Source organism: Corapipo altera, unplaced genomic scaffold (genome assembly GCF_003945725.1).
Source record: "Corapipo altera isolate COAL_440 unplaced genomic scaffold, ASM394572v1 23, whole genome shotgun sequence".
Taxonomy (NCBI): domain Eukaryota; kingdom Metazoa; phylum Chordata; class Aves; order Passeriformes; family Pipridae; genus Corapipo; species Corapipo altera.
The window spans coordinates 7132395-7145099 of record NW_020884878.1 but is presented as its reverse complement, the minus strand read 5'-3'; the positions used below and the strand labels follow the sequence as shown (position 1 = coordinate 7145099).

Genomic DNA, 12705 nt, shown 5'->3' with positions numbered 1-12705 from the left:
GCAGAACATGTACAGGGGTTACAGACCATGATTTCGCAGGGGTCCTCTTCATCAAAGACAACCTAGAGAGAATGAAGAAGGTGAAGAGAACCAAGGGGATGAGACCTGAAGTCAGCAACCACCTCAATGTCGGTACCACCATAATTTCAGCTGCCGATGCAGAAGCCCAGAGAACCCTATACCACAAGATGGCAAAGAGACAAAGACAGCTGAACCACCAGCTGAGAACACGTTTGCTCCCAAGGCCGAGCAGGACCCTGGCCATGGAAGTTGGAATCTGCTAAGGAGTGTGTAACAACTCACCTGCCGAATCAACTAGCCCTGGAAATGGATGGTGCTGGAGCGTCAGGCCCGCACCCGACCATCACTGGTAGTGTGAAGCCCGGGGGGCCCAGGCCGCCATGCACAGAAGGGCCCCTGCAGTGCACCTCCAAGTCTGGGGTGTGAGCCCGGGTGGGACTGACGCAGGTGTAGATCTTGGTGGTATTAGCAAATATTGAAAGGAGAGCTTTGAAGGCTGAAGTGGAGCAGAGTTCCGTGCGAACAGCAGTTGAGCGTGGGTCAGGCGGTCTGTCGTGGGACGAGTCTGTTCCAGCCCCTGCTTCTCGGAGCCCCCTTGATGTTCTTAGCTGAGTGTCCCACGAGGCCTGAAGCATCTACTTCGAGAAAATTAGAGTGTTCAAAGCAGGCCGGCTGCTGGCATAGTGCAGGTAGGAATAATGGAGTAGGACTCCGGTTCTATTTTGTTGGTTTTCAGAAATAGGCCCATGATTGAGAGGCATGGCTGGGGGCATTCGTATTGTGCTACTAGAGGCATCACCCTATCAGGGCAAAACACTGGAGTGTGGTCAGCAGCAATTGTGATTCCTGCTCTGCCACTGAAGTCAGAAAGGAGATGGGATTGGAAAGGGGATTGAAAAACTGAGCAGAAAGTGAAGAAGCAGAGCTGCTGCAGGTGCTGGGAAAACTATGCTGTTGTCTGAAATAGAAGCAAATACTCTGGATGTGGTTGGATTAATTTCTGGGCTTCACCACATGTGTACATAATGAGCAGGTAATAATCCATGAGGATCTGGGTAGAGGTTTGGGGTCAGCTTCGTGGGTTAGGAAAGTCAAGAAAAATAGCTTAGGAAAGGCACAAGGAATTTTCATTGATGGAAAGGGTGTCATGAAATTCTCTGTGGTGCAGGGCAAGAGTGTCCTGTGGCAAACAAGTGTGCAAAGCTGTCTTCTGGAGCTAATAAGTACAGCGGGGAATGGCCCCTTCACAGCCAGTATTACCCTGCCAGTCACCACCCCTCGTGACTTTCCAAGCAGAAGGGCACTGGGAACAGCAGCTTTGGCACAGCATTTCAGGGCTTCATGGGATTACTTATTCACTATGTTCCTGGATCAGTTCCAGGCTACCCGGCTCTGCCTCCAGTGTACAGATTCATCAAGTATCCACAAGGCTCACAATCCCCAGAGGCAAGAGAAGACTGTAGGAAGGTTATTCATATTGCAAATCGCACTGTCTCCGCAGGACCTGCAGGGCTCTAGGAAGACAGAACTCCTTCCTTCTACCTCCCTAACACTACTTCAGGGTGATTAAGGCAGCAGACGCACTCTGGATGGATTTCATTGCTGGGGCCATTGGAGGTAAATACATAAATTAGTGGTTGTTGATGAAAGCAGACTGCTCTGTTTCCCTCTTGTTCAGCTAAAGGGCAAAGTCTCAATAGCAGAGCTGAGAGTCTTTCAATGGGGGCTGCTTGCTAACAGTGTATTCTTCCTTGTTAAATGGAAAATGTCATCGGAACAGGTTCACAGAACTGTTGGAGAGGCAGTGACGCAGCTTGGTCATCTCAGGTCACTGCTTGCAATCTCCTCTGATCTGATTGCAGCGACACACGGTAGAACTCTAATAGGAAGAGACAGACTGTAATACCTTGTGTGCTGATACAAACCAGCTCATACTGCCCGGACAGCAAACCCTCACGTGCCTGGTGTCTGGGGGTCCCAGCAACCTGCTGGAATCGTGGCTCTGGGGGGCTGAGGATGTGATTTGTGAGACAGGAGGGGAGGAAGCATGGTGGTGTTGCAGTGAAGAATGTCTGAATGAATGACCTTTGCATTGTCTGAGGTTAAGATGTATTTGCAGTTGTGAGGGTGATAGCGCAGGCGTGCTACAGCAGGCTCTGATCTGGGAGAAAGTAGGTTAGCTGTATATAAAAAAAGTAACACGAGAGAAGTGTGATTAAATTTGAGACGTTTTTAGATCATGTACTGCTCAAACCCAGCTTTTTTTTAAACAACAAAGTATACCCATCAGTCTCATTTCTTTGCTGAAATCTTATAAGATTTAGTGGAGTATCCAAGATAATATATACCAATAAATAGCAAGAGAAAAGCCTTGGGGTCACCACTGACAGAAAGGCTGGGTAAACCTGCCAGGTGGCTGAGATATCCAGCCCAAGCCTGCACATCAGATCTCACTTTGAAATTTGCTGAAATTTGGCATTTTCCCTTACCAAGAGTACCCTGTGGCACCACTGCAGATGTGCTTGTCCTGGGGAGGGCCATGATGAGTTTTACCCTGCACCTTTTAATTGCTCATCATGAAAAATGTGCAAGTGCGGTGAGGTTTGGCATCTCAGCAGCATCTGTCTGGACCAGGAGGTGCCTGTTTCTTGCAGTGTTGGTCTTCCTGGGGTGTTGAGAGACCCTGCTTGGAAAAGACCCTTCATGGGAGAGGAGGGTATAACCAACCCTCCATGACAGCTTGTTTTTGTCCTCCTCTTTCTCTCCTGTAGAGAAGGGAGCCCTGTTCTGGGGCTGGCAATGGGATGTCCATCCCATTGGATTCACCAAACCTCCTCTAAGACTTCATGTTCATGGTAGGGCAGAGATGATTGCATTTGTTGCTTGGACTCCTTTGCTTTTTTGGCACAGTTTGAGATAGGCCACTTAAGGACAAACTTCTTCTGCGAGAGAAATGAAGAGCTGAAAACACAGTTTCAACATGACTGTTCACCTCAGCATTCTGCCCCAGCTCCCATGAAAAGCCGTGGTTTGTGTTGTAACCCCCTGTCCAGGCACCAGCATTGTGAACTGTCTGACCATGAAGCAGGGATCTCCCATGGGTGCCCTGGATACAGGCTCAGCCTGGATCCAGCTCAGATCATAAAAGTCTTTGCTTGTTTCAAGGCACTTTACTGACCTCACAGTGACAGAGAGCAAGATTTTCCATCCTGTAATCTATGATCATCTCAGGGCTTTATCTAGAAGGGATAATGCAACTTCTCACTGGCTGAGAGAGGTGTGTTCTGGCAGGCTGTTCCCTGCTGGAGGCTTGCACATAGACATGTGCAAGGTACCTGGGTAGGGCTTCAGGGCCAACATCCTTATCCTTACATGGGACAGCTTCCAGGATGGGACAGCTTTTCTGCAAGAACTACATGGATTTTGGTGCTGAACTTGTTTCTTGATTTATGTTTGTTGGAGCTGAAGCAGTTTTTGTGTTCTTAAGGAGGCTGCAAACCCAGCTGAGGAGCATCAAGTAACTCAAGAGGCAATATAGAAAATAAGAGAATTTCTGTTTAGTAAATTACATTCTTGTAACCTTGATCTGTTTTCAGAGTGTTTTGGAGAAAACATGGCTTAAGTACCTCTGAAAAACAGCAGAGGTGCTGCCCATTCAAATTCCGTGTAATGATCCATCCTCAGGCTGCCTCAGGCGGCCTGACTTGTGAAGAGACTGTGAGTAATCCCTTTTGTACCCGCACTCTGTGTGTGTGTGTAGGAGGCGATGTCACAACCTCTGCACAATACCTGGGAACATCTCAGACAAAGTAGGCATAAAGAACGACTCACTAAAATCAAAAAAGGTCATTCAGCTGGTTTTGCTATTTATTTTTGTCACAACTGATGCAGTGTTACTCAGCAGAAGTCCCACAGGAATCCTCTCCTGTATGCATGCTATACATTGCTGGCCTTCTTAGATTCTGCTGTGCAAACAGGGCATGTGTGGGTCATGCTATCTTAGTCCCAGGCTATTTATATTGTGTGACAGTGTACCCTTCTTCTTTGGCCTTTGACAGACTTGGCTGAGCTCTTCAGCTCTAACAACTGCTTGGAGTGTTTTGGCTCCTAAGGAGTGCAGTTCATGGTAGACTGTGTTTATTTGGAGGTTTCAGGGATTCACATCTCTGGTGGGAGCAGTGAAAAATTTACCTTTATGTCCCCCTCCCAAGTGGAGATGCTTGGTCCTTGTTGGAATCAAGTTGATTGGGAGCCCTTAGGACTGAGAAACCCTGGGATACAACCTGTTTTGGGGTAATCTGCTACGCTGTTGTCTTTGCATTTAAATGTGTGAACAGGGCAATTTCTCCAAAGGGAGGTCAGTTCTTGTCAAACACTGACCCAAATAAGCCTTGGTACATGATCTGCATGAGCTCCTACATTCCTGAGCCAGTGTAGCAAGCCAGGACTTAGCTGCGCATGCTGCCTCCCCGTGTTGCTAGCATCCAGTCAGCCTATGGCCACTGCCTCTAAGGTTCAGGAATTCTGAAACCGATGTGATGCCAAATCCTCCCAGGTGGGATGGGGTTCTTCGGACAGGGGACTGCAGCTCTGAGGTCAGCATTGTCATGTTGGCATTGACCTACATGTTGCTCTTCTCTGTCTGGCAGTGTCCATGTTTACTCTGGCCAGTGGCCAGGACAGTGCAGGTGTCCCCAGGTGACTTTGTGCATTGTCACACTCTGCTTGGACCAAAGGTGTTGCTTCTTCAAGCCATAATACTGCCTGTGCCCTCTCTCTTCCATCCTTCCATCTCTTCCATCTTGGTCCATTTTTCACCTTCATTTCTGGTTAGCTGATATCAGAGTTGATAGATATTTTTGAAGAACAAACCTCATTTTTCTGTGAGTGAGATGCTGTTGGTTGTTTTCTTTCGAGTAACGCACTTTGGGATTGTCTCCTGGTGAATCACAGTAGCAGCAGCTGCTTTTCTGCAGAACATAGGAGAGATTTCCAGAGCTCCCAGGCAGCCATGTAATCACAGGTGAACATGCCCACAGCAACTAATACATATTTAAGCAGCTTGGTTTTAAAGTCTTTTTAAAGAAGCACTCAATGAGAGGCAGTTTCCAACTTGTGAGCCACCAGATGTGCCCTGTACCTCTGACTGCCTGGCTCCCTGAAGGGCTCATCAAGCACTTGTATGAGCTCAGTCTCTGTCTAAATAAGTCACATGGATACAGCTCCATGATCCTCCAACCCGATTTCCTCTCAGGTGACTTGGCATTAGATGCACCGGGAGGAAGTTAACTGGTCAGCACCTTTATCACTTGCTGTGTCTGCCACCATTTATATCAGAGCTGGGAAATGCAGTGAGGTGAGGACAGGCGTGGGGATGATCTGTTTGTTACTGCAACCAACAGAAATTCTTGTTGGAGCTCTTTAGCCCTCCTTATGTGACATTAAGGCAGTAACTGCCTCATAGGATTATTACTTTTCCAATTCCAGTGGCTATTTTAAGGTCTTTGAGTGAGCCTGGGCATTGAGAGAGGATTGGCAGCTCCCCCCACACTCTGGACATGCCATCACAGCAGCAGACGGGGAGTCACAGTCAGCTGGTGTGGGGGGAGGGCTGTGGAGCCCTGGCTTTGAGCACACCCTCGCTTTCCCCAAATCCTGCTGTGCCCCAAGGGGCAGCTGGAGGGTGGTCTCACTGCAGAGCAGTGCTGCTGGTTGTGCTGTGCCCCAGCACCACACCAGCCTGCCAGGACTCCAAGATTCCTGTGCTTTCGCTCCTTACCCTGCTTTTGCAGCAGTGCTTGGTGCAGGTAGGAAATGCACTTCAGAGGCTTAGTCCAGCATGGTGCTGTGGACCTGAATGCCTCAATAATTCCTCACCCATGTAGATGTGCTTTGCAAGCTTCAGCCAGGACATGTTAGTCCCTGGAGGCAGCAGGAGCACCTCTCCTGTCTTCAAGATAGATTGCTGAGAACCTCTAATGTATGAGGACCACTCTTATATATATCCTTGTGAGCGCTGTGTTTGTTCCTTAATATTTCCAAGTCAAGCATGGAGAACCAAAATTGCTCCAGAGACTCACTTATGTGAGTGGGGATGCTTACACCGCACATGAGGGTGCTTGGTCATAGTCCAAAGATGCCTTACTGCCCAAGCTGAAAGGGGAAACAAAACCAGTCCAATATCGTCCCTTCAGTCTTTCTGGAGCAGTGCTATCAGTGTTTCTTGCTGTCCCATCTTGCACTGTGGTGTTATTCCTCCCTGGTAAGTTTCTCACGATGTTATGATTCCTCCTCTGAGTGTGTCTTGGTAACACAGAGGAATGTGCGTGTTTCTCTCTGTCATTCTTGGCTCAAACGACATTACTGGAGCTTAAGAGAGGTTTGGTGCCAAGCATGGCAGGACTCTGAAGCTGTGTTTTCTGCTGTTGACCAGTGCCCTTCTGTGATGTGTGAAAACTTTCTGTCGTGACATGTGTTGTAACCATCTCCAACGCATTCTCTGTTTCAGGTGGCCTAAGCACAGCCGTGGGTTATCCGCTGGACACAGTGAAGGTACCTGTTGGAGCTTTATTTCTTGACTGTAGAACAAAAACAAGTAGGCCCTTTTGCTTTCCCTCTCCTTTCCAGAATACTAGTCCCATGAGAATGCTTTATCTTCATTACATCTACATATTTCACCATATTTGGTTGTGTTGTTTGTCTCCTTCAAAGAAAAAATAAATTGTTTGGTGATGCTCTTTTATGATTAATTTCTGGTTTGCTGCTATGGCATTTGTTGATTTTTCTTTTTTTTTTTTTAAATCTGATATCTGCATTTTAAAGTTGCTCCTGTATTCCTAGGTGAGAATTCAGACTGAGAAGCATTACAAAGGGTTTTGGCACTGTGTTCAAGAAACATACAGGACAGAAAAAGTAGGTATCTCTCATCTGAATTGCTGATACCCATTGTGGATGACTTGTTTCAGGGAAGCAGAGCTGTTTCTGTCAGTTTGGGGAGGGTGGGCACCATTTGCACACAACCATTTGTTGGAAGAGGGTGAAATTTAGCTTTGCTGATGAGCTGTAAGATGGAAATGATGCTGCCTGGCAAACGTGTATGATCCTGGGACAGGGAGGTGAGGCTGGACCCAGGAGCAGTTTCCCACAAGCCAGTGCTTTCAAGAAAATGCTTTTCCGTGCCATTCACTCTTAAAAGTTTTTTCTCCCCTGTTTCCCACTAGATTTGGGGATTTTACAAAGGTGTGTCTGCATCAGTCCTTGCCGTATCAGCAATTTCTTCTGTTTCCTTTGGCACATACAAGAACTTCCTCTGTACAATCTGCAAGCTGCGATACGGGGCTGCAGATGCAAAGCCATCCAAGCTGGATGTTTCCCTTGCTGGAGCTGTTGCCGGTGCTGTCCGGGTAGGTAAACAGCCGTCAGGGAAAGCACAACAAGAGATCTTGTTCACAAACACAGGAGGCTGGAAAGGCTGGGAATGTTTTTGGTCTGGGAGGCCACAGGGGAACATGCAACAAGTCTGGTGAGTTTGTTTTCGCAGGGGAGGTCATGCTTTGCCCGTGCTGCCCCCTCACTAGTTTGTCCGTGGGATGGCCAAGTCCTGCTGGGCAACTGATGCTGGATTTGGTTTAGAGCATCAAAATACTTGAGAACATGCTCTTAGAATGACATGGACCTTGGCAGCAAACACAGAACAAGGAAGAAAAAACGACTTAGGCAGTAAAGTTCCCAAGTGGCTCTGATGGTGTGTTTATGTAAGAAAAGAGAGAACTCTGAGTCGAAGCACAGGTTGGTCCTTTCCCAGTGGCCCCACAAGCCCAGTATGGTATTGCTGCTGAAATGGGCAGTGCATAATGTTGCCTTGCCAGGACTTAAAACTCAACAGGGCACTACTGAGAACTGATGCTGCGCCTGGCAAATGTGTATGATCCTGGGACGGGGAGGTGAGGCTGAATGCAGGAGCAGTTTCCCACAAGCAGATGGATCTCTGTGAGCATCCAAAGGTGCTGTGAATGTGGTGGAGCTCACCCCATCACCCCGGTGGCATGCTGGGTCACAATCCTCTTGCAGAGCAGATGGTCAGGTTTCCAGGTGTTTCTAGCAGTCAGTGACTCAACACAGGCTAATTTTTTTAAAGTCTTTAAGGTCTTGGTTCAAATGCATATACAAACAAGAGCCCTGATGTATGCTTCCCTATAGCTGAGGACATACCCTTTTCGTGCCCATCTGGTTCAGTAAGTAGTCACAGGTATTTAATATCTAGTGTTGATTTCTGCCTTGCCTTCCACTCTGCCCAGTGCAGCTCACACATGTGTCCTGCTGCTGCTGGGTGGAATGGCACAGGCAGAGGGGAGGAGGCTGGAACTTGCTAGAGGTTGCAGACAATATTACTGCCTGAAAATTTGAGAGACAACAAGTTTTCGGGAAGGAGATATTACACTGTTTAAATGAGAAGGGTTAAAACACCACCCTCTGATGTTACAGGTTGTGTTGACAAACCCCAGTGAAGTGGCTAAAGTTCGGATGCAGACTCAGAGAAACCCACACCCTTCTGTCACATCTCAGCCTGCTTCCAAACCAAAGTACCAAGGGTCTCTGCACTGTCTGAAGGTGATCACCAAGGAGGAAGGTTTTGGGGGTCTCTACAAGGGCTGCTCTGCATTACTCTGCAGGGATTGCTCTGCTTCTGCAGTATATTTCCTTTCCTATTCTGCTCTGTGTGACTGGCTCACACCAGCTGGGAAAAATAAACCAGGTAGGTATCGGAAAGCATCTGGCATTACCTGCAAAAATGGCTTATTTAACACCACTCTAAGAGGGAAATGGCTCTTGGCAAACATCACCCAGTATCTGTAAACCTCACCCAGGTCTGATCCTCAAGCAAGGTTGCTGTGTGTGTGTTTTCTGGTGCTGCAGGGCTAGTTTTGGGCCCCAAGTGTGGGTGCCAGCAGCCTCCCTGTGATGGCTACACTGGCACAACTTTGTCCCTGAGCAGCTACTCCTCCTGCAGGAGGGGTTTTTACAACATGCTCTGATGCCTCGTATGTGGATATGGAATCCTGTTAATGCAGAAACAGGATATGTAACTAGAAATGAAACATGGACAAGTCTCCCGGGAGCCATCACAGAGCACAGATAAGGGTCAGTCCAGGACTTGAAAATAAAGTCCAGTTTCAGAACGTAAAGACATTTCAGGTTCTTAGTTGTGATTTTGCTCCAAAAAGCAACTATCCTCTTTGAGAAAAGATTGAATAGGCAACATTCAGCAAAGAGCATCTCTCCAGGAATTATAAAAATAAGTAGATCTATCTGAGTGCTCTCAGGCTGCACCACATCTAGTTTGCGTGGTGTTCAAAGTGCCATGTGTGCAAAAACGAGTATTTTGTGAGATCACTGGAAACACACAAATGCAAGAGCTGGACAAAATAACTTCTGAAAAAACATGAAAGTTACTCAAGTTCATTGACAAATCTGAGATGCTTGTAGCTACGTGAGACTCAAAGTGAACTGCTCCTCTGTTCACTCTCTCCTGCAGGTTTCCTCGTTGTGCTGCTTTCTGGGGGCTTTGCTGGAGTCCTGGCCTGGGGATTAGCTACTCCCATGGATGTCATCAAATCACGGATGCAAATAGATGAATCGGACCAGCACAAATACAAAGGCCTGATCCACTGTGTTAGGGAAAGTGTGAGAAAGGAGGGTGCAAAAGTGCTTTTCAAAGGACTGGGTTTAAACTGCATTCGTGCCTTTCCTGTGAACATGGTAGTGTTTGTAACTTATGAAGCTGTACTGAGATTTACAGATCATTATATAAGCAAAAAATAGCTCGTTCTATTCTTTTCAGAGGTGTATCTTGTTTGTTATTCTTTTTTGTAATACAACATCCACAATCAACTGCTGAATTGATGGACAGCATAAGAAGCAAGGACATTTCAGCACAAAGCTGATGACTGATGGCTTTGTTTCATTCCAATAGGATTACAAACTCATCAGGGAGTCTTGGATTCATATACAACCTCCCTTTTATCTCGTTAAAAAGTATTTAGACTGTAGCTGCTGCTTTGGCCCTTGAAAGATTTGGGAATATTTATGTTCTAAAAAGCTGCCTGTCTGATCAGAGGTTTTGGTAAAGTACTTAATTTTGTTTTCTACTGCCCCAGAAAACAATCCTCACGACCAAAGCAAGAGCTGGGGGGAGTTTGTGTAAGATTTAACACTATCCAGCCTGCGCTCTTTACATGTAATGCCTGCGCTGCATTCACTGAGTGACTTACATATTTGTGCTTCAGGCTGTAACTTCTCTTTCCCAGCTGTAATTTTCCCAGAGTACTCTACAGTTATATCCCCTTGGCAGCAGCTGAAATATGAATGTCCTTGCTTTTCCCTGTTGCTATTTAATGAGTGGCAGGCATGGTCTGTTTACATAACCAGCTAATGGCCTCACTGCAGTGACGCCAGGCACGGGTTCCTGGCAGCCACGTGATTTTCTCCCAGAGCTCTACGCAGCATCAGGCCTCTCACGGAGGCCTATGGAACAGCATCTCTCTGAGCTTGGCACAGCTTTGGAGGCAATCTGTTCTCATCCTGTAGGGAGGGTGGGAATAGATGCAAAGCCTCTTTGCTTTCTCAAAGGAAAGGCTGCTGTAAAATCCGCGCACTAGCGGGGTTAGGCAAGTTAAAGGAGAGTCGCAAAGCTGTAGAGCATAATTAAGATTTACAGCTTTCAAAAGTGCATACTCTTCTCCCTTTAAATGATGATGTTAGGAGCAGCCAAATGTTATTTTGTCAAAGGTATATTTTGAAAGAATTTATTATTTCTTTCTCATCTTCCTATTACTTCTTTTTCATTACCTTTTCCTACTTTTCATTAACATGCCAATTGAAAAAAACAACAGCCATGCTATTGCTTCAGAAGGAAAACCCCTAATCCCAGAAATACTTTAGTTTGCTCATCCTGCCTCAGGGACCACATATATGCTTTCTCTCTCTGTTTTAATCCCTGGATGATGACACTTGGAGAGGACTGGATCCAACTCCTCTCACATTCAGCTAAAAATGCGTTTCTTGGAGATGTCCTGGACACATAGAAAATGATCTTGTACTAGAATGACAAATTTAAAGATTTCAGGTGCTACTAGACAAGAATAAAGGGGACCTCTTCCACTCCAGACAGAGACCACTAAAAAGGTCCACAACAGTACTCCTGAAATCTAAGCCTTCAACTGGCCTTTTAAACATGTTTACAGCCTTGCTATCAAACAAGCATCATAATTCTTCTCTCAAGTCTACCCAGCTCTTGCAGTTGGTCCAAGAGCAGAGTTAAAAGACCAGGCAGGTGCACAGTATGTCACCTTAAGGGGGAGTGAAATTAAAGACCCACCACTGAACTGGATTTTCTCCACAGTGCTTATGGCCCCAGTAACCTACCACCCCTGGTTACAGCTTTGAGTGTCAGCACCAAACTTCCTTTAGTCAGAAAGTCCTTACAACTGAAGATTTAATTAAGTCCTCAAGGTCTGGAAATCCTCTTAAGATAGCTCTTAAGATTCTACTACCGTCATGTTTTTATACAAGGGATGCATTTAACTGAGTGCTGTCCCAGCTGGGCAGTGATTTATCCCAGCTCTGCCTGGATGTTTGTAATCAAACTCCTTTATGCTGCTTTATTCTCAGCTGACCCTTGTTCCCAGGCATTACATCCCCTGAGCAGAGCCAGTAAAAGAATGCCTGCAAAACAGACTAAACAACCACTTATTGTTAGGCAGCACTGATACCACCCATGGTCAGCCCAAGGTTTGAATATTAACTAGCTCATCTTTCTCGATAGGCTCACACATTCAAATGACTAAGAATGTTTCCTCCTGTGAGTGGAACTGAACAGCTGATTTTGAGACAGGAATTACTGATGAGTTGTAAATATGAGTGGGAATAATTGTGGAAGCCAGTAAGAGGGGCTGAGAACTGTATGCCTTGGGGCATTCAGCACCATATGTAAGCCATGTGGCCTGAACAAATGCTCTATGAGAAGCAAATTGCATCTCCAGGCAGCTTATTTCAGGAAGGTAAGGCCTTTGCAATCCATCCTGTTCACAACCTTTTACTGGGAAATATATGTGTACAATGTATGGGTGAAAACCTGCCCTACAGTAAGAACTCACTCTCAGATAATTCATGCTGATACAAACACCACTAGGTACAGGAACTGACTGCAAGTCCTGTAAACACAGCCACATAAATATCAACCAATTTGTGTTTTCTGACATGACAGGTATTAGGTACTTCACTACACACACACACAGCAAGCTGGGTTTCTGGCTTCTGCTTTTCAGCACTGAACTGGTTTATTTTCTGATTTCTCTGTATTATCGTCACCTTTAGCTACTCTAACAATCACAGAACTATTTATTCTGATAAATTAGCCAGCTGAAGGCCAGCTAACAGAAAGAAGACACCACATTTGCTGTGCTGATATTGGGTTTACTTTGCCATAGGGACTGCAGCTTGTTGTATAGATGATTTCTTTCAGTAACAAAGTTGGTGGCCTTGAAAAAAAGAGAATTTTCTTAGAAGGCACATTCTGCTTCAAGTTTCTTGTTGCTGACGGTTCCTGTTTCCTCTGACAATGTTTATGACCATCCAAGTAGGTTTCAGCATGCTTTTTGGTGACTTTAGAAGAGCTGTAGGAAC

General features: G+C 46.2%; 1 protein-coding gene across 1 annotated transcript; it reads left to right on the top strand.

The window, feature by feature from the left end:
- Positions 1-1441: 1441 nt before the first annotated feature.
- On the top strand, positions 1442-10687 carry SLC25A47 (solute carrier family 25 member 47). Its single transcript, XM_027637808.1, has 6 exons — positions 1442-1638; positions 6530-6573; positions 6862-6933; positions 7242-7424; positions 8506-8776; positions 9557-10687. Exons 1-6 carry the CDS (start codon positions 1611-1613, stop codon positions 9841-9843), a joined length of 885 nt encoding a protein of 294 aa, XP_027493609.1. The 5' UTR covers positions 1442-1610; the 3' UTR covers positions 9844-10687.
- Positions 10688-12705: the final 2018 nt, after the last annotated feature.